This window comes from Pituophis catenifer, unplaced genomic scaffold, assembly GCF_029215685.1.
Source record: "Pituophis catenifer annectens isolate HBS135680 unplaced genomic scaffold, rPitCat1.0.hap2 SCAF_3, whole genome shotgun sequence".
In the NCBI taxonomy this organism is placed as follows: Eukaryota; Metazoa; Chordata; class Lepidosauria; order Squamata; family Colubridae; genus Pituophis; species Pituophis catenifer.
Genome location: NW_027256883.1, coordinates 206167672 through 206190897, shown reverse-complemented (window position 1 = coordinate 206190897; position 23226 = coordinate 206167672). Strand labels below are relative to the sequence as shown.

At 42.1% G+C, this 23226-nt stretch overlaps 1 protein-coding gene across 1 annotated transcript in view; it reads left to right on the top strand.

Annotated features, from left to right (window-relative positions):
- The window catches only part of CABLES2 (Cdk5 and Abl enzyme substrate 2), a 57780-nt gene that overhangs the window by 17663 nt on the left and 16891 nt on the right, over positions 1-23226 (top strand). The window contains exons 2-6 of the mRNA XM_070940116.1: positions 12006-12077; positions 12313-12405; positions 15151-15228; positions 19588-19696; positions 22218-22383. Of these exons, the coding sequence (XP_070796217.1) occupies positions 12006-12077; positions 12313-12405; positions 15151-15228; positions 19588-19696; positions 22218-22383 (518 nt within the window). The remainder of the gene's footprint in view (positions 1-12005; positions 12078-12312; positions 12406-15150; positions 15229-19587; positions 19697-22217; positions 22384-23226) is intronic.

The window sequence follows — 23226 nt, the reverse complement described above, 5'->3', positions numbered from 1 at the left end:
AGGCTTCATCAGCTTGGGGTGCATCAGTTTTACGGTGTTGTAGATACTGTAGAAACTTCAGGAATAGCTTCCAATCTCCTCTGACTATCTAAAGGTTACCCTGATGGGCAAAACTATATTAGAAAGAGGGATGAATTACTTTGGATGTGAGATGAAGTATTCACAACTCCATTAAGACAAGTCTCAGAATATAGAATAACAAGAGTTTGGAAGGGACTTTGGAGGTCGTCTAATCCAACCCCATGCTCAAGCAGGGGACCCTATACCTGTGACGGCGAACCTATGGCACACGTTCCAGAGGTGGCACGCAGTGCCCTCTCTGATGGCACACGAGCCATTGCTCCAGTTCAGCTCTGCTGCGCATGCGTGCGCACCTCCTGCTGGCCAGCTGGTCTTCGGGTCTTTGCCGGGGATGCGCAGGGGGTGGGGGCATGGGGGCAGGGTGTGTGCCGGGGATGTGGGGGGATGCATGTGGGGGGTGCATGTGCAGGGGGCAGCGTGCCCGTGGGGGAACATGCATGGGGGCTGTGCAAGTATTGCATTTTGGGCAAGCTGTTCCACTGATTAATTGTTCCCATAGGTGTTCTGTTTCTTCCCCTTATTTTTTAAATTGGTGTTCAAGTCTGCAATAGAGTCCTAATTATCACCACAGAATTTACCTTGCCAATATATCCCAGGCATAAAAAGGCAGTATTGGTGAAAGTAACAAAAATAAGATTTGCATCTTGCCCGTGGAAAAAAACCCCAGGGTGTTCATATTCAGCACTACAGTTCACTTATTCAGGCTGGTCTTTGAATTGTTTTGCGTAGTATCTAACAAGGCTGCATGTTGTGGGTGGTTTGAATGCTGCCAGTGTGTTCAGGGAGGAGGGATTGATTTAAATAAAAGAAGGAATGAAATCTGAGAGTCCTTGTTTGACCAGGTATACAGTACATGATGATCAGAGGCTGTGTGTGTCTCCACCAACACAATTTTCATCCCGAAACTCTTTTTAAAAAGATTTCGAGCACAGAAGCTTCAAAATAAAACGCATGAGCTTGGTTTCCTGTGAATTCCTATGAACCGCTACCGTGTCTCGGTTTAAAAGGAGATTTTTCTTTTTTTTTTCTTCTTTAGTTTTTCTCTTGTATTTCTTCTCTTCCTCTCCCCAATTCCTTGAAAAGAGCTTCTCTTAGGTGCTACATCTTTTGATTCTTCTTTGTTCTCTCAAAAAGTAAGTCTGACAAAAGGTGTGGAAAAAGTGACGGCCATTTCACTCTGCGGTGTAGCCAGTTTTTAATTAATTTCTGCACCGAGGAAATGGGCAGGATTTACAAAGTCAGTCCAGGCAGCTGAAGGCTACAAAAAAAAAATGGTTAGAAAACATCAAAAAATGTGAGAAAAGCACGGGCGTTCGCCCGAGTTTCTATCATTTGATCTTTGTGCCTGCAGCATCCAAGCTGCACGCTTGGTGAGGAAGAAGAGATACTAAGCTGTCTTAATAAAACATCACACAGAGATCTAGTTTTCTGAGGTGAAATTTCTCCAGGTGGAGATGAAGGGAGGCAGTTCCAAAGACTCATAATTCCTGTCTTGCTGGCACAATCAGCCCTGCTCTTTGCTTGCTATGGTTGGGCGCCATTTCTCTTGATGGGAGCTGCAATGTGATATCCTCAGGCATGTTTAATTTTATTTATGCATGTATTTATATTTATATCCGGCCTTTATTATTTTTATAAACAAACTCAAGGCGGTGAACATCTCTAATATTCTTTCCTCCTCCGTTTTTTTCCCACAACAACAGCCCTGTGAGGTGAGTAGGGCTGAGAGAGGGAAGGAGGTACTGGTCCAAAGTCATCCAACCATCTTTCATGTCTAAAACAGGTCTAGAACTCACTGTCTCCTGGTAATTGGCTCAAAGTAGAGGGAGGAGCCTTGGTAGTACAGTGGTTTAATGCACCCTGTTATTAACACAGCTGCCTGCAATTTCTGCAGGTTCGAATCTTGCCAAGGCTCAAGGTTGACTCAGCCTTCCATCCTTTCTAAGGTAGGTTAAATGAGGACCCAGTATGTGGGGGCAATAAGCTGACTTTGTATAAATATACAAAAGGATGAAGGCTATTGCTTAACGCATTGTAAGCCGCCCTGAGTCTCCGGAGAAGGGCGGCATATAAATCAAAAAAAAAAAAAAAAAAACCTAAGCCAGCCAGCTTTCATGCCTAAGGCAGGACTAGAACTCACTGTCTCCTGGTGATTGGCTCAAAGTAAGCCAGCCAGCTTTCGTGCCTAAGGCAATACTAGAACTCTCTGTCTCCTGGTGATTGGCTCAAAGTCATCCAGCTGACTTTCATGCCTAAAGTGGGACTAGAACTCACAATCTCCCTGTTTCTAGCCTGATGCCACTAGACTAGACCAATTGGCTCTCAATTTCTTCTCCCATAATCAGCAGCCTAAAGAACAATCCACCCAGGAAGCTCCACTAAGCTTTCCTCAAATGCATTTCAGAGGGCTGCATCTCATTTTTCTTGGCAGGACTTTGAATCTTGTCCCAAATGCATTCATCTTGAGCCACTCTGGGCCCTGCAGTCCTATGATGGAGAATACAAGGGGAAATCTGCCAATGATTTCTTAGGAGGCAAATCCTAGAGTAAAAATAACTTCTGTTTAATTAGGTGCTGACACGGTTTAAGTGACTCAGCTATCAAGGAAGTTTTTGGAGAGTAGATCTGCAGACCGTTTTCAGCTGTGCATGTTAGCAGCTCAAAAGCATGGATTAAAAAAATCTTTAGAGATGGGGGAGGCTGACAGGACCCATCCGGTTCATATAATACTGGTTTTGCCTTTTTCTTCAAAGATGTATTGCAGTGAGGCTTGAACAGTGATGGCTGTCAGCCAGTTTTGGCGAACCGGTAGTTAAATTGCTGGCTGGCCCCGCCCCTTCCAGGAGTCCCCCTGCGGCCCATTTTTGCTCCCAGGAGGCTGCAGGGAGGCCTACTAGGCCCAAAATAGGATGCGGGGGGGGGCGCCCACAGCCCATTTTTGCTCCCAGAGGTGTGCAGGAGGCTGAGTGCTGCCTGTCACCCCCCCAGGCCATGCCCAACATGGCCACGCCCACCCAGCCAGTCATTAGGGGAGAGAACCGGTTGTTAAATTATTTGAATCCCACCACTAGGCTTGAACCTGTGTATGGTAAACTTTGCCACATGTTGCCTTCTTGGGCCGAGCTTTTTACAGTAAGAAGTGGGGAAAAACAGGTCATCCCAGATAGCTGATCCCCTTGATTGATCCACCACGTGACTTTCCAGTTATTGGTACCTCTTTGAAGAATATTTAACTGTGGGCTAAGAATTGCTTCTCTGAAGATGTTTTCACAGGTACATTCTGGCCTGGCCTACTGGAATCACTGAATTATAGGACTGCTAGGGATTTTAGAGGTCATCTAGTCCACATTTACAGCTTGGCAGCCCAGTGGGGGAGGGGGGGAGCGGAACCAGCCTGCCACTCTTGCAATTTGAGCTGTGTGTACACATGCGCCGGCCAGCCACTCACATGCCCAGTTCCGAACAGGCTGCAGCTCGGTTGTGGGCCACAGCCCAGGAGTTGGGGTTCCCAATCTAATCCAACCCTATGTTCCGGGCAGCAGGATCCAGAAGAGCTGCGATGGCGCAGTGGTTACAGTGCAGTACTGCAGCCTATTTCTGCTGACTGCCAGCCGCCTGCAATTTGGCAGTTCGAATCTCACCAGGCTCAAGGTTGACTCAGCCTTCCATCCTTCCGAGGTGGGTAAAATGAGGACCCAAATTGTTGGGGGCAATATGCTGACTCTGTAAACCGTTTAGAGAGGGCTTTAATAATACTGTGAAGTGGTATGTAAGTCTAAGTGCTATTGCTATCCATTAGAATATTGTTGATGGTGACTATCCGTCATCCAAAACCTCCAGTAAAAGTACATGCTGTCAAGGTTTCTCTGCTATGAGTGACTGCTGGAATGGGTGCAAATAAATTTCAGGGGTAAACTGAACTTTAAATACAGGTAGTCCTCGACTTACAACCATAACAGCCCAAAATTTCTGTTGCTAAGTGAAACATTTGTTAAGTGGGCTTTTTTAATGACTTTTCATGTCTTTTTATTACTTTTAAGTCACATTTTATTACTTTTCTTGCCGCTGTTGTTAAGTGAATCATTGCAGTTGTTGAGTTAATTACCCAGTTGTTAAATGAATCTGGGTTCCCCATTGACTTTGCTTGTCAGAAGGTCACCAAAGGGCTGGGGACACTGCAACCGTCATTAATATGAACCAGTTGCCAAACATCCAGATCTTGGTCACATGACCACGAGGATGCTGCAATGGTCATAAAAGTGTGAAAAATGGTCATAAGTCACTTTTTTCAGTGACATTGTAACTTTGAACGGTCGCGAAATGATTTCTTGTAAGTCGAGGATTACCTGTACTGTACAAGAGAACATAATTATGTCTTTCTCTCTTTCAGTTAAAGCATTAAAAACATTAAAACATTGGGCATTGAAAGATAAAATATCATCCAACTTTTAGCAAATTTAAGACTTTGTGGACTTCAGCTCCCAGAATTCCCCAGCCAGCCATGCTTGTGGATTTCAGCTCCCAGAATTCCCCATTCCATAGGTCTTAAATTTGTCAAGGTTGGACACCCCTGACTTTGGGGAAGAAGGATAGACTTATTAAAACAGTAGCAAGATTGCTCCAAGGACTCAGAACCAAAACCAATTGTGAGTTGTTGACATCTGATTTTGCTCCTATCAGAGAGATTAAGAGATTGCCTCCAAAATAAGCTGCAGAAGGATGACGGTGCAGGGATGATGTCCTTGAGAAAGTACAACGTGTTCCAGCTTAAAACCTCCTCTAGTCTTCTGTGATTGTGTGGTCACTGTGACCTCCAGCAATTTAGCCAGAAGATTCCCATGACCTTGGCTGCTTCAGCCTCAGCCATTTTTGGTCCTCTGGGTAAACAGTTGGAATGACAGGATGAACCCAGTCCTAGTTATTTTTTCTCCCAGATCTTTCTGACTAAATATCAGATCAAGCCATCAGCAAAGAGGTGGAGTTTGCCTTTTGAATCAAAAGCTGTTGTGCTTTCCAAATTTATCTAGGCCAGGGGTGTCAAACTCAAGGCCTGGGGGCCGGATCTGGCCTGTGGGGTGCTTTAGATCTGGTCCACAGGGCCACCCTGAAAACAGCAAAGGACTGGCCCGCAATGCCTCTGCCAGTGAAAACAGAGCTTGGGAGGACTGTATGTGCCCCCCCACCCCCAACCTCCATTTTTGCTGGCAGAGGGTTGCAGGAGGCTGTTGCAGCCAAAAATGGAGTTCGGGAGCCTGTTTTCGCTGGCAGAGCGCTTGGGCTACCACAGGCGCCCTTGACACGAGTGACATTGAGGTGGCCATGCCCACCCTGACCACGCCCATCCTGCTCCCCCAAGGTCAAACACAACCCGGATATGGCCCTCATTGAAATCAAGTTTGACACCCCTGATCTAGGCTCTCTCCTTTCGCTGAATTTCTATTAATTGTCCTTTCTCGTCCTCTAAATAATTCCTTCCTTCCACCCCCCTCTAGCCGATTTGTTGGGGGCTAACTGTCTTGGGTGTCAAAAAACCCAGGATGAAACCTCCTTCTGTGTATGGGCCAGACTGAAGTGTGTGGGATGGAGAGGCTGTGGCCCGTTGCCCAGAGTGAATCAGGGGTGTGTCAGCCAAGGAGAATAGTTAGCGGAGAATCACCTGAGGGAGGAACGCTGACAGAGAAGGAGGGACGGCCAAGGGTACAAGACGAACAGTCCCATTCCGGCTAGCCTCTTTGTTGTGGTTCTGTTACCTGAGACTGTGTTATCGGCAGGAGAGGACTCCGAGAGTGAAGGAGAGGAGTTGGCAAGGCCTCCCTCTCCAGGACCCTCCTCTCTGGAAATGCCTTCGGTGTCCGCCGAAGGTCAAGCGATAGGGCCGGGGCCAAGCACGTCCATACAGCCACAGGTGTACAGTAATGAGGAAGATGAGTCTTGGCTGGATCCTCGGCAGCGTCGCAGAGATAAGCGCGTGCAACAGAAGAAGAGGCGTGCCAGGGATTAGGCTGAGTCATTGGACCACACCCCACAGGGTATAAAAGAGGGTGTAGTGGCCGGTTCAGCTCTGTGACAAGCAAAAAACAGATATCGGACCACCTTCTTTGTATTTACTGGACTTTGTTGATTATTGTGTATTGGCTTTGTTCCCGGATGAAGGGAGAAACTCCCCCCTCGTGAGTAAAGAATACCTGGCAGCCAGCCACCGAGTTGCTGCCAATTCTGATACCAGATAAAGTGTTGTCGGCTGAGTACTTTAACTGTTGCCTGTCTGTGGGGGTGCGTGTGTGAGACGGGGACAGAACACTCTTGTATTTGGAGGCATGCAATGGAAATACAGTATAGCAGAGAAATGGTGCCCTTCATGAGATGGTAATCAAGGGCCTTGCAGTGTTTTTCAAACTGAAAAACAGTTTGAAAAGCAGCAGCGTTCCAATATTTGAGGGACTGCCACAAAGATGAGGGGGTCAACCTATTTTCCAAAGCACCAGAAGGCAAGACAAGAAACCATGGATGGAAACTAATCGCGGAGAGAAGCAGCCTAGAAATATGAGAATTCTTTTTAACAGTGAGAACAATGCACTAGTGGAATAGCTTGCCTCCTCCAGAAGTCTTTTGTGTGCTCCATCACTGAGGTTTTTAAGAAGAGAATGGACAGCTACTTGTCTGAAATGGTGAAGAAGATCTCTAACTCTGTTCTAACGTTAAGATGTGTGAATTTCAGCGTCCCCTGGCTGGGGAATTCTGGGAGTTGAAGTCCATCTTAAAGTTGTCTTAAATTGAAAAACGCTGCTGTGGTAGATTCAGAGGCTGGGTCATCTGTGGGCTGCCTGTGGATTTCATGCAACTTTCAGACCAATTCTCCAGAGATTGCACTGTCTGCTGCAGTCTTTCAGTGGCATCAGGAATGTCCCATTTTTTTCAGTGGTAAAATATACAAATATTTTAAGTGGCAAAATACAATGTATGACCACGATTTTCTTAAAAACGTGAGCCAGCCAAGTCTTTTTATTTCTATTTCTTAGATTTCTACCCCACCACAATAAATAAATAAAAAAGAATGACAGTTTTTAGCCTTGGATCTTACATTTTCTCTGTGAGCTTTAACACTTTAGCTCCATAACCGATAGGATTTTTTTCCCATCACTCTTTAGCTTTAATAAAGTTAAGGCTAACAAACAGCATTCGTTTGTTACAGTTCCTGTTAATAATCCCAGCAATATCACCAAGGGTTTGTGCTTAGATTATAAATCTTATTTTTAAAAATGTCTGAAGCTCTTCTTTGATTATAGGAGCTGTTGGCCAGCATTCCTCTGCTGCTAAAGAATTATTTTTCATGAAGGTGGACATTTATAACTGAATGCACAATATGCCATTAAATTTGATGAATGAAATCTTCCTTTACTGATACGGTTTTCCATGCCTTGACATATAATCCCAATTTTTTTTTAATGTTTCAATTGCCAGAAGTGTTCAACCATAACCATGATTTATTGGTACCATTACCTAGGATTTAATTAATATATATCTCTCTTTCTGCCAGTTCTTTTTTCCCCCCTACCCCTGCCTTCCAAAGAGTATTCTTATAAAGACTAGATGGGACTTGTCATTGTTTTAATAATATATCATATTTCTGTATGCCTGCATGTGCAGGCCAGTTAGCATACCTGGTTTTCGGACCTGGTGTGTCTTAATTTTACAACACAGAGAATCGTGGTACAGGTAGTCCTTGACTTACAACCACAATTGAACCCAAACTTTCTGTTGCTAAATGAGGCAGTTTTAAGTGAGTTTTGCCCCATTTTATGGACTTTCTTGCCACAGTCGCTAAGTGAATCACTGTACAGTTCTTAAGTTAGTAAAATGGTTGTAAAATGAATCTGGCTTCCCCATTGACTTTGCTTGTCAGAAGGTCACAAAAGGGAATCACATTTTTCCGGGACACTGCAACCGTCATAAGTATGAACCACCTGTCAAGCATCCAAATTTTGATTATATGACCATGGGGATGCTGCAATGGTCATAGGTGTGAAAAACGGTCAGTGCCATTGTAACTTCAAAAGATCATTAAATGAATCGTCGTAAGTCAAGGACTTCCTCTAAAGAGAAAACAAATATTTTAAAATGGAATTTATTATCATGCAATGTTTATTTAAAGTATTAATCACATTTTAAGCAGTCCATCTCCCTCATGGAGGGACTGTAACAATTTTCCACTTTTCTATTATAGCAAAAATAATACTGTAACCTCTTTCTTATATAAATTGCCTTCAGTAATCAGAACCAAGCATCCATTTTTCCATTTTTCAGTTAATTTTAATTTCTTATTCAGTACTGCCCAAAGGTGTCGTAACACATTACCTTGTTAGCAAACGGAATAATACATAATGATATATCATTTCTACATATTTAAGTAAAAGATCTTTCATTAAGATTTTTAAAAGGCTATGATATAATCAGTATAAATTATCTCCAAATAATAATAATTATTATTATAGGAAGTATATGATGATGCTTCCGGTATTTCAAAAGTTTGCCAATAGTTTGCCTACTGGTATTTCTTATTCCCAATATCATTTGTATTTAACAGCAACTTTTATTCAGTTTCTATTCCCCACCTGCCTTGTGTATCATCCAATTGTCTTATTAAACATACCAAATTAAATATTAGAGAAGAGAGGGACATCCTTGATATGTCCCACATCTTGAGGGCTGAGGAGATAATCCCATTAGACATTACCTGAGGAGACAGGATAGAATAATAATTTTATCTGAGAAATTCTACTACAAAATCATTTGTCTTCATAGTTTGAGGGGTCCTTGGCAGTGGTGAAATTCAATTTTTTTTACTACCAGTTCTGTGGGCATGGCTTGGTGGGTGTGGCTTAGTGGGTGTGGCAGGGGAAGGATATTGCAAAATCTCCATTCCCACCCCACTGGGGCCAGCCAGAGGTGGTATTTGCCGGTTCTCCGAACTGCTCAAAATTTCCGCTACCGGTTCTTCAGAACCTGCTGGATTTCAGCCATGGTCCTTGGTGCTCTCTGAGCTTGCTTGTTTTCTTGCAGATGTTTCATTACCTAAGTAACATCATCAGTGCTACAGTAATAACTAATGATGTTACTTAGTTCAGGTAATAAAACGTCAGCAAGAAAACAAGCAAGCTCAGAGAGCACCAAGGACTCCACATTTCAACCCTGAGGTACAAAAATGTATTGGTCTTCATAGTTTGCTCCATATTAAATTCCTTGAATTTAATCTATCACTTCTAGAAGGTTGGTTGGTTGATCAATTTCCTGATTATTTATTCCTTATTATTTTTACAAATAAGGTGGCAAATATAAACACTCGCTCCTCCTATTTTCTGTACAACAGTAACCCTGTGAGGTGAGTTGGGCTGAGAGAGAATGACTGGTCCATAGCTGGCTTTGATGGCTTGAACTCACAGTCCCTTGCCTTAGCCCCTAGAACAGGGGTGTCAAACTCAATTTCATTGAGGGCCGCATCAGGGTTGTGTTTGACCTTGGAGGGGGTGGGGGGGGCCACCTTGACATTACTAGCGCTCTTCCAGTGAAAATGGGCTCCCGAGCTCCGTTTTCAGCTGCGACAGCCTCCTGCAACCCCCTGCCAGCGGTCCTCCCGAGCTCCATTTTCACTGGCAGAGGCACCCCGGACCAGTCCTTCACTGTTTCCAGAGCGGCCCTGTGGGCCAGATCTAAGCATCCCACGGGCCAGATCTGGGCCCCGGGACTTGAGTTTGATACCCCTGCCCAGTGAAATCTACTTACCTTCCTTACCAGTTTGCTCCACCATCGCTACCGGATCACCGAACCGCCGACCAAGATCGCTACCGGACCGGGCGATCCGGTCCGATCCGGGAGCATTTCACTCCTGCCCCTGCCCCTAGATAAACATTTTTTTAAAAATTCCATTTGTTCAAAAAGTATACAAAGACAGCAAGACAATGTAATCTAGTGAATTGTAATTAACTTATCCAGCCCGTTGCCTCCGCATCATATTCTATTAGCAAAACAAAACCTTTTCTTTTATGTACACTGAGAGCATATGCACTAAGACAAATTCCTTGTGTGTCCAATCACACTTGGCCAATAAAAAATTCTATTCTATTCTAAAAAAGTGATCATTATTATTATTATTATTAACCAGAAACGGGGATAATTACTGTTGATGTGCTCTGATATATTCTTAAACCAATTTTAAAGCAAACTGTCAGGTCAGTGATTCTTTTTTATTTTTTTTTTAAAGATCAATATATTTTTTTTAGAGAAAATCAATGCTGGGCCAGGAATGATAACAATTTTGTTTGCCAACATTATTGATAAGGCAAGGACATAGTTTTATTTACATTTCAGAACAATTGTACTTCGACTGATAGTCATTTATGGTGAACTGATAGGAAATCCTTCGTCTCTGACTTACGCCTGGCCTTCCTAGCAACAACTTTTCTTTTTAAAAAAATCATCAATAGTTTATAAATAATTTCCTTTCTTCTCTTCTGGCAAGTACAAATAACCACTGAAGCATGACTTTTGAACACTGTTGTTTCCACATGAAAAGCTAGGGCAAAGAAATGCTGCGGCTACTAATGATTAAAAATACTGGCCTGATATTTATGTAAAATCCTCCCAGGAAGGGAGGAAAAAAACCCTGAAGAGTTTTCCTAAAGAGTTGAAGGCCGCTCAGAAACGGAAACGGAATAATAAGTTTTGTTCTTAACAGACTGTTCTCAATCGGTGGTTTTCATGCTGTGTGTCCTATTATGCTATTTTAAAAGAGAAACGTGGGAAAATTCATCAAAAGATGACTCAGTGTTTTTTTTTTTTAATAAGGTACGCTCTTGAGTATGTTGAATTCACTGTCTGTTCCCAAGAGGAGAACTCTGTGATCAGTCTGCTCCCAAAAATATGTACCACAATACTGTACTTTGCAAGGCCCAGGGTTGCTACCTCTGATGTTTAGAGTTTGTTGCAGGGGTCTTCATAGGCTGTGGTCCAAAAAAAGTCCATCTGGTGGCCATAACGGTGTGAGAACTTTCTCTGAAAGGCCAGAGTTCTAGATTACTTGTGGGAAAATGACCATACAGGTAGTCCTCGACTTACAACCAAAACTGAACCCCAAATTTCCTTCGCTAAGCAAGACAATTTGCTAAGTGACTTTGGTCCCGTTTTACGACCGTTCCTGCCAGAGTTGCTAAGTGAATCACTGCAGTTGTTAAGTTAGTAACAAGGTTGTTAAGTGAATTTGGCTTCCCCGTTAACTTTGCTTGTCAGAAGGTCGCCAAAAGGTGATCGTGTGACACTCCAGCCAGCATACAGGCCAGTTGCCAAGCGTTTCAGTTTTGATCATGTGATCCCAAGGATGCCGCATCGGTCATCAAGTGTGAAAAATGGTCATGAGTCAGCTTTTTTCAGTGCCGTTGTAGCTTCGAACGGTCCCTAAACGAGAGGCTGTAAGTCGAAGACTACCTGTATGGGAATGCGCTTAGATCAGGGGTGTCAAATTCGATTTCATTGGCCACATCAGGGTTGTGTTTGACCTCGGGGGGGGGGCATGGCCAGGGTGGGTGTGGCCATCTCAACATCACTCGGGTCAGGGCACCTGTGGTGGCCCGAGCACTCTGCCAGCGAAAACAAGGCTCCCGGCCTCCTGCAACCCTTTGCCAGTGAAAATGGAGCTCAGGAAGGCCGCATGTGCCCCCCTCCCCAAGCTCCATTTTTGCTGGCAGAGGCACCGCGGGCTGCTCCGCTGTTTCCAGGGCAGCCGCGCGGGCCAGATCTAAGCACCCCCCCCCGGGCCGAATCAAGCTGGTAGACCTTGAGTTTGACACCCCTAGCTTAGATTGATGGTTTGCAGTTCTTGGAGGCCATGAACTAATACGATTCGCTCTTCGTGCTGTTGTGCATTTTTGCAGAAGGCGTCTTATCTCCCAGCGCTGCTCTCTAGAGTTTTTAGAAGACATAGTGGGATATGCCAGTGCGCGCAGGTACTTGTCAAAAGCAGCATTAACCTTCCATTGCATGCTTTGCAAGTCCTTCTTTTCCCCTGCCACCCTCATTCAAGCCAAAAAAATAAATAAAAATAAAAACCAAACCTAAGCATGCATGCTCGATCCAACTACGACATCTGCAGCCCTTTCGTTATCCTTGAAGTGTTTTTTTTAATCGCAGCTATTTGCGTATTTCTTTTTTTTTTTTTCCCTTTCTTTTCTTGAAATGTAGAACGAAGCATGTATCTGGATCTCCGAGACACAAAGGCTTGAAGAAAGTACATTTCATCAAGAATATGAGGCAATACGACACGCGGAACAGCAGGTGACCTTTGCTTTAACTGAAGTAAATCTCTGGGCAAATAGATGCAAGTTTTGGTTCACAGATCATTGGGGGAACAAAATGGCTGAAAGAGTGGGATGGCGGTTCGGCTGGGTCCCTTAGGTGCACCCTACTGGCTTTCTCTGACCATGGCAGAGATTTTATTTTTATTTTATTTTAAGATTATTTTGTTTTGTTTTGTTTTAGGTTTATTTTATTTTATTTTAAGTTTATTTTATTTTATTTTATTTTATTTTATTTTATTTTATTTTAAGATTAGTTTATTTTAGGTTTATTTTATTTTATTTTAAGATTAGTTTATGTTAGGTTTATTTTATTTTATTTTTATTTTATTTTATTTTAAGTTTATTTTATTTTAAGTTTATTTTATTTTATTTTATTATGGTACGGTACAGTACGATACGGTTAGGTTAGTTTATTTCCCGCCTTTATTATTTACACAAATAACTCAAGGTGGTGAATATATATTCACCTTCTTCCTCCTGTTTTCTCAACAACAACAATCCTGTGAGGTGGGTTGTGCTGAGAGAGTGTGAATGGACCAAAGGCACCCAGCCATCTTTCGTGCCTTAGGCAGGACTAGAACTCTCAGTCTCCTGGTGATTGGCTCAAAATCACCTACCCAGCTTTCATGCCTAAGGCGGGACTAGAATTCACAGTCTCCTGGTGATTGGCTCAAAATCACCTACCCAGCTTTCATGCCTAAGGCGGGACTAGAATTCACAGTCTCCTGGTGATTGGCTCAAAATCACCTACCCAGCTTTCATGTCTAAAGCGGGACTAGAATTCACAGTCTCCTGGTGATTGGCTCAAAATCACCTACCCAGCTTTCATGCCTAAAGTGGGACTAGAACTCATGGTCTCCTGCTTTCTAGCCTGTGCCTTAACCATTAGACCAACTTGGCTCTCAGTTGGACCCAATTGTCTTACCAGAAGCCTCATCATTTCCTTTCAGAAAACATTTGAAATTAAGTTGAAGGTCACAGATTGTATAGTCTTTTTGGAACAACAATGTCTTAACCAAAGACTAAGCTCTCTCCCTAACTCCAAGAATTTCCGGATTAAGCTAAAATTGAAAAAATGGAGAAACAGTGGCTATTTCCCCATGTTTTATTTTTCCTTCCTTGATAACTTTTTCTGGGAAGGGCAAATTGTCTCACTTTCCCGATTCTCTTCCGGTGGAGTGAATGAGGTATCTACACTCCAGTCTCCTAGTAACTTCTGTAATTGTGAGGAAAGTGATGAGGATGGCAGAAAAGATTATTGGCAGATCACTCCCTTCTATCCAAGACTTAACATACTGTATAAGTCATGCTTGTCGAGAGTCCGCAGGATTGTCTGGGACACTACACATCCTCTTCACAACCTGTTTTCTTTGTTACCTTCTGGGAGGGGGCTTCGTGGTATCCAAAGCAGAACACCCAGATTCAGCCACAGTTTTGTTCCATACAGTATCAACCTTGGGAACTCTGGCAATTCCTCTTTCCACTATGTATTCAAGATGGACAGGGATTAATATTTATATGTATTTATATGTTAGGGCAGTGATGGCTTTCCTTTTTCTCTTTGGGTGCCAAAAGTGCATGTGCGACAGCGTGCATGCGTGCCAGTACCCATAATGCAATGTGCCCCCAGCACCCCCCCGTGCACGCGCACACGCCCCCCCCGTGCATGCGCACAAGGAGTGGGATTCAAAAATTTTAGCAACCTGCACCACAGCGGAAGGGGGGCGTTTTCACCCTCCCCAGGGTCCGGAGGCTTTGCTCAAGCCTCCGGGAGGGCAAAAACAGCTTCCCCTGGGCTCCGGAGGCCCTCCAGAGGCTGGAAATGGGTCAATTTCCAAACTTTTGGAATGCACGCACCACACCCTCCCGCAGTCCCCCCCGACCCCACGCAAGTGTGTGCGACCCCCTGCACATGCATGCGTGTCTCCCACATGCGCCCCGCCCCCTGAGCATCCCGAAAATCAGCTGGCCTGCGGGAGGCGAGCGTGCATGCGCAGTGGACGTGAGCTGGATGATGGCGAGCGTGCCCGCAGAGCAGGCTCTGCATGCCAGCTGTGGCACGCGTGGCATAGGTTCGCCATCACAGTGTTAGGGTGTAGGGTGTAGTCAATGGGGATTTTATACTCTGACAAAGTCGGTAGGGGCCGACGAAAGCTTAGCACAAGTTTTAAAATAAAAAATTTTAAACTTTTAAACGTTCCGGAGATCGTGATGTCTATCGCCTCTTCTATAACTATACCTGGAACTCGCATTTTTAGGGCAATTCTTAATATACATATGTATATATATATACATATCTATATGTGTGTTATGTATGTGTACACTTTTGAGAGCAGGCAACAGAATTCCATTTCTAATGTGTGCCAGTGTGCCCACAGTAAAAAATGACAATAAAGATTATCTTATAATTGGAGAATGCAATTTAGAGACTCCAGCGTGCCACATAATGTTTCACCAATATTGTATAAGTCTTCCTCGCTGAAGGATATTCAGCAGAGATGGTTACAGATGACTTCTGTTGGAAACTAGAGAACTTATTTTTCTAAATCTTGCATTAGGGAAAGCATGAAATAGCTGCATTTTTTAAAAAATAAAAACCTGGGCTTGTAATTGCTCACAGAAAGCTATTTAATAAAAATCCGAGTTAAAAGGGCTATTGATCCAGCTCATTAGGAATGAAAGTGCTATTATAATTCACAATATTCTTTCCCTTTCTTTTCAGGATAGTGTTAATTTGCGCAAAACGAACCCTTTGTGTGGCTTTTTCTATCCTGCCTTATGGAGAGAGCTTAAGGATCAGGTGAGAAATTCCAATTTTTCTGACAAGTATCTTTAACTCTGATGGGCTATGAAGTTGTTGTCTTTCTAAGCTTATCCCAAACATGATTTTTCAAAAGGCAAACTGGATTTTGTTTTTCCTTGAAGACATTTTGCTTCTCATCCAAGAAGCATCTTCAGTTCTGTTCTTCTTCAGTCCAGTTGCCTTTTGAAAAAATACCTTTGGAATAACATGACCTGGATTACTGAGAATCTTGTAGACATTTTTCTCAGTTTATCTGAAGTCATTCCCCCACCACCTTTTTTTTTTTTACTCTGTTGGATAAAATCATACTGTTCGTCCTTGTAATAATATGGTTTTGCTTCAGATCGTATAATATTGACGATTGCTTTAGAACAGGAGTCTCCAAACATAGCAACTTTAAGACTTGTGGACTACACCTCCCAGAATTCCTTAGCCAGCCATGCTGGCTGGAGAATTCTGGGAGCTGAAGTCCACAATTTCTTAAAGTTGCCAAGTTTGGAGACCTCTGCTTTAGAATGAGGCTGGTTCTCTATAGTTTATTTTCAGATTGATACTTTCCTAGCAGAGTTTATAGCATTTAATTGAGGATTTTGACTTGAATTTTTAAAAAAAGTTAGTCAAATATTGTTAATAGTTAACATACTAAAGTGGAAGGGATGGATTTTCCATACAGAAAAATACTTATTTTAGCACAGGAGGTACAGTAAGGGGCAATTTGGAAGTATAGTCCTTGACTTGGGGACATTCATTTAACGACTGTTCAGATTACAACAGTTGTGAAAAAGGTTATTTATGACTGGTCCTTGCACTTACAACCATCACAGCAACCCTCAGCTAAGAGATTGCGATTTGCGATAGTCCCATCCGTCTTCTGAAAAACAACGTTAACAGGGAACCCACAGGGAAGGTCACAAGCCACAAACATGTAATGTCTTGCTTAACAACGAGGCAAAAATGATTGTAAAAACTTGGGTGTGATCCCATGATGCCCCACTTAACTGCACTGCTTGACAACGAATTTTTTATTTATTATTGTATTTATTGGTTCGATTTATATGCCACCCTTCTCCGGAGATTCAGGGCGGCTTACAATGCGTTAAGCAATAGCCTTCATACTTTTGTATATACCTGCTTAGTAGGGCTTTCGCCCCCCCCCCCCAAGAGGTGTTCTTTTTTATACAAAATCAGCTTATTGCCCCCACAGTCCGGGTCCTCATTTTACCTACCTCGGAAGGATGGAAGGCTGAGTCAACCTTGAACCTGGTGAGATTTGAACTTGCAGTAATTGCAGGCAGCTGGTGTTACTTAACAGCACTTTAGTCTGCTGGGCCACCAAGGCTCTTCTTTTTATCCAGTCCCAATTATCATCGTAAGTTAAGGACTTTTAACTGTGTAGTTAAAAGCTCCAAATATATACGTGGCAAATCTGTTCTTGAGGATAATGAAATTACATTAGTAAGTTGGACCAGTATGTTCCTGCGGTCAGCTTTTTTGCATTTTAGTGTACATAAAGCTGTACAGAAGCTTAGTTTTGAGACATTTGTTCCAGTCTAATGGGGCAGGTCGATATTCAGATGCTCTTTTCATCATGGACAAGATGATGGCCATTTGGAGAATCCTGCATCCAGCATGAATGCACATTAGTTCATCCAAGGGCTGATGATGATGTATGTAACAGCATTGCACTCCATAAGTTATATCCATGAGCCGCAGTGGCTCAGTGGTTAGAGTGCGGTACTGCAGGCTACTTCTGCTGATCACCAGCTGCCAGCAATTTGGCAGTTCAAATCTCACCAGGCTCGAGGTTGACTCAGCCTTCCATCCTTCCGAGGTGGGTAAAATGAGGACCCAGATTGTTGGGGGCCATAGGCTGACTCTGTAAACTGCTTAGAGAGGGCTGTAAAGCACTGTGAAGCGGTATATAAGTCTTATTGCTATTGCTATCCCTGGCCCACGCACTTCGGAATTTGAGAAGAAATGAATCACTCATTAAAGCTTAATTAAAGGAGAGCTGATAAGCAGACTGTTCATTTAATAACCTTTCCTTCGGAAATCCCACGACATGCTTCGGGTTCTTGCTGGATGTATATCACATTTAATTAGCCTCGCCATAAAAATAAAACAACATATGTCATCCCTCTTGAGTTCCTGTGATTAGTGCAGTGAAGAAGGAAATGGATATTTTCCTGACAGACGTCCCCCATACAGATGCCACTGCTATAAATAACGTATGGGAAACTTCTTTCTAGCTTAATGGGAAATAGGGAAGACATTCAAAAGTGCTTCATTTTAAATGAAAGACGAATGAATTATTTGGGGATGGGAAACGTAGATTGAATACCCCAAATAGTTTAGCTACTGATTAACAATCTTGGGGAAAGGCAGTAGAATAATATAATTGCAAGCTTGTCTAATACATCATGGGCTTGTGTGCAGCTGAATAGAGATGACCGACTTATGATCATTTGTTTAACAGTGGTTCAAAGTTATGATGGCCCTGAAAACTGACTTATAACTGTTCCTCGCACCTATGACCATCACAGCATCCCAGCAGCCACCAGGTCAAAATTTGGAGGCTTGGCAACTAGCATGTGCGATGGTCACAGTGTCCCCAGGTGTTGTGATTGTGATTTGCAATCTTCCCAGCTGGCTTTTGACAAGTGAAGCTTTTGAGGAAAGCCGGATTCAGTTAACAGCCATGTGATTCCCTTAACAATTATGTGATTCGCTTAACAGCCACGATTTTTTTAAAAAATGGTCATAAAATCATGTAATGGTTTTCTTAATGACCGCACTGCTTAGCAACTGAAAATTCCAGTCTTAATTATGGTCGTAAAATAAGGACTACCCGTACACATGCTTTAAAATATAAGAAAGTTGTTTTTTTTATTATTTTTTTATTCATTTTATATTTTAAATTACTAACATTACAAACAACATATACAATATTTCACCCTGTGCTATACATAAGAAAGGAAGATTTGGTTCTTCGGATATATCCTCATGATCGCCAAAATCCACGTTCTCGGGGTACAGGTACTGAAGCATCCAATTTTCCCAGCGCATAGTCCACGAATGGTTTCCAAATTTTCCAGAAAATATCTTCTTTATAGTCACCATTTCTAATTTTAATATCACATGTCATTTTATCATTTAAAGCTAATTTCCACATTTCACAATACCATTCTTCTATTCTAAAATTCACATCTAATTTCCAATATCTGGCTATTATAATTCTACCCATTATAACCATAATTCTAATCAATTCTTTCTCATATTTTGTTGGTTCTATTTCCTTAATTATCAACAGTAATATAGTTTCTGGTCTCAATATTATTGCTTTCCCCATCATTTCAAATATCATTTCCTCCAATTGTTGCCAAAACTTTTTAACTTTATCACATTTGTACCACATATGTTCATAAGTCCCTAATTCCATGTCACATCTCCAACATTGTTTACTAATTTTTTTATCCATCAATGACAATCTTAATGGAGTCAAATACCATTTCCAAACAACCTTATAATTATGCTCTTTAATCCTTACAGATAAAATCTTCATAATTCTACTCTTCCAATTCACGTTCCAATCTATAAGAAAGTTGTTTTCATATTTGGTCAGTTCTGGCTTCCCAGTTTCGGATTAATTTTTCAAGCTCGAAATCCTGATGTATTATGGCCTTCCAACATTTCTCATGTTTTGCAATACTGAGAGTTACAATCTCATCGCATCCGAAGGACAGCTGGCTAGGGAAAGCTTGGCAGAATATTTTCTTTCTAAGCGCTGTGTGACTATAATATCCCACTGGGCATAAATTTAAATGAGTTAACAATTGCCAGGAAACTTCCTACTTTTATGTAGTTTTGAAGGGGGGATGAGTGCGAAGTAAAGTTCACAGATGTTATTTCTAGCAAAAGAGGTTCCCATGGGTGGATCAGTTCTTTGTGTATTTTATAGCTTTTTGAGCTTACGTCTTTTCCTATATTATATCCTCCAGCCTTAGGATGCAGTTCAAAGGCTGTGTTCCATTTTCAGTCCTCTCGAATCGTGGGAATCACTTTTAACAGTTGAGCCTCGTCTGCGGATACAACTGCCTGAAACTCTTTTTAAAAATAGGATGAACTCCAACTAAGTCTTCTTGACTATTTACTGAACTTTTTTCTTTCTTTCTTTCTTTCTCTAATCTTTTAAAAACGAACGCTTTCAAACAAGGGAATTGCCCTTTTAATTTTTTTGAACGTGTGCGGGTGCTTTATTTATTTTTTTTAACTGGTGACCGAGCTGGTTTGGGGCTGAGGATGAGAAGAAAGCAACTTTGAATTTTCTGGTTTGTTTTCATTCTGCCTTCTGGACAGTGAGCTGAGAATAGAGGGCCAGAAACAGAGGCATCCATCGGGTGGAATTTCAGCCACTTCGGAGATGGTGTTAGGAATGGAAGGCGTGGAACTGGGGGCTGATGGCAAGGTAAGACCCCACAGTGTGGAACAAGCCTTTTGTGTTGTGATGTGGAGGTTTCCAGGTGTGTGGGTGTGTGTGTCGGTGTGTGTGGGCTTCCATATCCCAATTTTTTAAGGTTTTATTGATTTTCTGTTGTTTACATTTTGTTAGTGCTTAATAAACATCGTAGGGACGCAGTGGCTAAGACGCTGAGCTTGTCGATCGAAAGGTCGGCAGTTCAGCAGTTCAAATCTCTAGTGCCTTGTAACTGAGTGAGCTCCCGTTACTTGTCCCAGCTTCTGCCAACCTAGCAGTTCGAAAGCACGTAAAAAAAAATGCAAGTAGAAAAATAGGGACCACCTTTGGTGGGAAGGTAACAGCGTTCCATGTGCCTTTGGCATTTAGTCATTCCGGCCACATGACCACGGAGACGTCTTCGGACAGTGCTGGCTCTTCGGCTTTGAAATGGAGAAAAGCACCATCCCCTAGAATCAGGAACGACTAGCATGTATAGGCGAGGGGAACCTTTATCTTTTTAATAAACATCGTGTTGTCTGGGTTATTTAATTCACTTAAAAATACAGATTACATTCTTAATCTCCACCTCTTTTTTCCAACCACTGGTAAAATAAAGTCCACGTTTGATGATATTCTGTGTCGTCTTTCTGTTTAATCTTCAGCGTAAATTTGTCCATTTCTGCATAATCTAGTATCTTCCTAATTATCTCTTCATCTCGTGGTGTTTCTTCATTTTTCCATTTTTGTGCAAATATAATCCTCGCTGCTGTTAAGACATGCAGTATTAAAAATATACTTTGCTTATCAAGTTTTTCTGATGTTGTACCAAATAAAAACAGTTCAGGTTTAAAATCTAGATGTTTTTCTATCATCAGTTCTAACCACTTACGTATTTTTGCCCAATTTTTTTTTTGCTTTAGCACAAGTCCCCCACATATGATAATATGTGCCTGTTTTTTGGTTACATTTCCAATAGGCAACTGAACTTTCTTGGGTTTTTTTCCTTGAAGTTCTTTAGTCAGAACTGAAGAAGCTTCTTGGATGAGAAGCAAAACCTTTCAAGGAAAAAAATCAGGAAAGTCCAGTTGCCTTTTGGAAAAGCATCCTTGGAACAACCATGACCTGGATGGTTGAGAATCTCCATAAACATCAGTTGGGAAGAAATATTTTTAGAGGTACTGAAACTATTCGTAATTAATTTGCTCTCAACTCCTTTCCTTTGGAACTTCTCCTTATGCACTTTGCATGTCATGCTTGCCTCTAAATGTTGAAGGCACTTACTCGCTCCATGCACAAAGCCATATGGCTAGTAAACCCCTTGTGGATGGCTCACTTAAACTTAAAACTGGTTAGTTCTGAATTCCCAGATTTGATTAATTTTTCAAGCCCGAAATTCTGATGTATTATGGCCTTCCAACAATTGAACTTGTGTCTTCCAAATGGGGAGTTAAAGTTGAATAACAGAATAGCTAAGATGGAAGGGACCTTGGAGGTCTTCTAGTCCAACCCCCTGCTCAAGCAGGAAATTCTATACCATTTCAGACAAGTGGTTGTCCAATCTCTTCTTAAAAACCTCCAGTGTTGGAGCATTCACAACTTCTGGAGAAAAGCCATTCCACTGATTAAATGTTCTGACTGTCAAGAAATTTCTCCTTAGTTCTAGATTACTTCTCTCTTTCATTAGTTTCCATCCACTGCTTTTTTTTTTTTTTTGCTTTAATTTATATGCCGCCCTTCTCCGGAGACTCAGGACAGCTTACAATGCGTTAAGCAATAGCCTTCATACTTCTGTATATTTATACAAAGTCAGCTTATTGCCCCCACAATCTGGGCCTTCATTTCACCTACCTTTGAAAGGATGGAAGGCTGAGTCAACCTTGAGCCTGGTGAGATTTGAACTTGCAGTAATTGCAAGCAGCAGATGTTAATAACAGTGCTTTAGTCCACTGTACTACAGGCTTCTTGTCCTGACTTCAAGTGCTTTGGAGAATCTGTTGGCCCCCTCTTCTTTGTAACAGCCCCTTTAATATTGGCACATTGCTATCATTTCACCCCTAGACCTTCTTTTCACATACCTACTTCCTGCAACTGTTCTTCATATCTTTTAGCCTCCAATCCCCAATCATCTTAGTTGCTCTTCTCTGCACTATTTCTATAGTCTCAGCCAGGGGTGCTATTCAGCAGATTCTGGAGAACCGGTAGCAGAAATTTTGAGTAGTTCGGAGAACCAGCAAATACCATCTCTGGCTGGCCCCAGAATGGGGTGGGAATGGAGATTTTGCAGTATCCTTCCCCTGCCACGCCCACCAAGCCACGTCCACAGAACCGGTAGTAAAAAAATTTGAATTCCACCACTGGTCTCAGCATTTTTTTTTTATATCGTGGTGATCAAAGTTGAGAAATGAAATTCCTACTGGCAGAATTGTTCGCAGGGAATTCCTGTTCCAAGAAAATACACTACTTGGGAACCAAAGATTGTTGCCGCAACCATCAGGCATCTGTTGCTGACTGTTGTGGAACTGTCTTTCAGGTGGTATCCTATGCAAAATTCTTGTATCCAACCAACGCTCTCGTGGGCCACAAAAGTGATGGCATCAGTGCCGTTTCCGTATGTCGAGCAACTGCATCCCGAACGGCTGGAGGATCGAGGTATAAAACTTCAGCAGCCAAAACCATCCCTTCGACAGCAGATCTGGGTAAGTCCCTGAACAAATACAGTATATTCCACCTTTCTGCATTTTTAAAAAACTTTTAAATAAGAAAAAAAAAAGCCAACAGTGGTTGCATTGCAATTAAGAGGATAGATGGAATATTGCCAGCAGTAGATTTAATGGAATAATTGGGTGAAAATATAGCATTTCATTTTCTAAAACAGCAATTTGGGATCCTACGTTTTTCACAAATTTGATGCCTTCCTTTGTCCTTGTTAGTACTCTGAGAGTTAATTATAAAAATTGCATTAGTAGAACATTTTTGTACATAATACTTGGCATTATAGCAAAGGATAGATGTTGTCCTATATATTCAGCATAATCTTGGGATGAATTTTTTTAACCAGCAGCTGCTCTGAATAGAGTGCAAGAGGAGATACTACAAAACATGAGTAGAGTGAGGTCAAGTGTAAAGGAGAAGCAGTTTGGCCTAGTGGTTAAGGTGCTGGCCTAGAAACCAGGAAACTGTGAGTTCTAGTCTCACTTTAAAACTGAAAGCCAGCTGGGTGACTTTGGGTCAATCATCAGGTGACTGTGAGTTCTAGTCCCTCCTTGGGTATGAAAGCCGGCTGGGTGACTTTGGGGCAGTCCCTCTCACTCAGCCCAACCCACCTCACCAGGTTGTTGTTGTTGTGGCAGCAAAAATAGGGGGAAGGAGTATTAGGTATATTCTCCACCATGAGTTACTTATAAAGTAATAAAGGAAGGGTTAAAAAAAATCTAAGAAATAAATAAATGCTCATGTTTATTTCATGCATTTTAAATATCAGCTTCATCTTTTGTTTTTTCAAAGAAAATACGACTATTCCCAGGACATTTAGCCTCAGT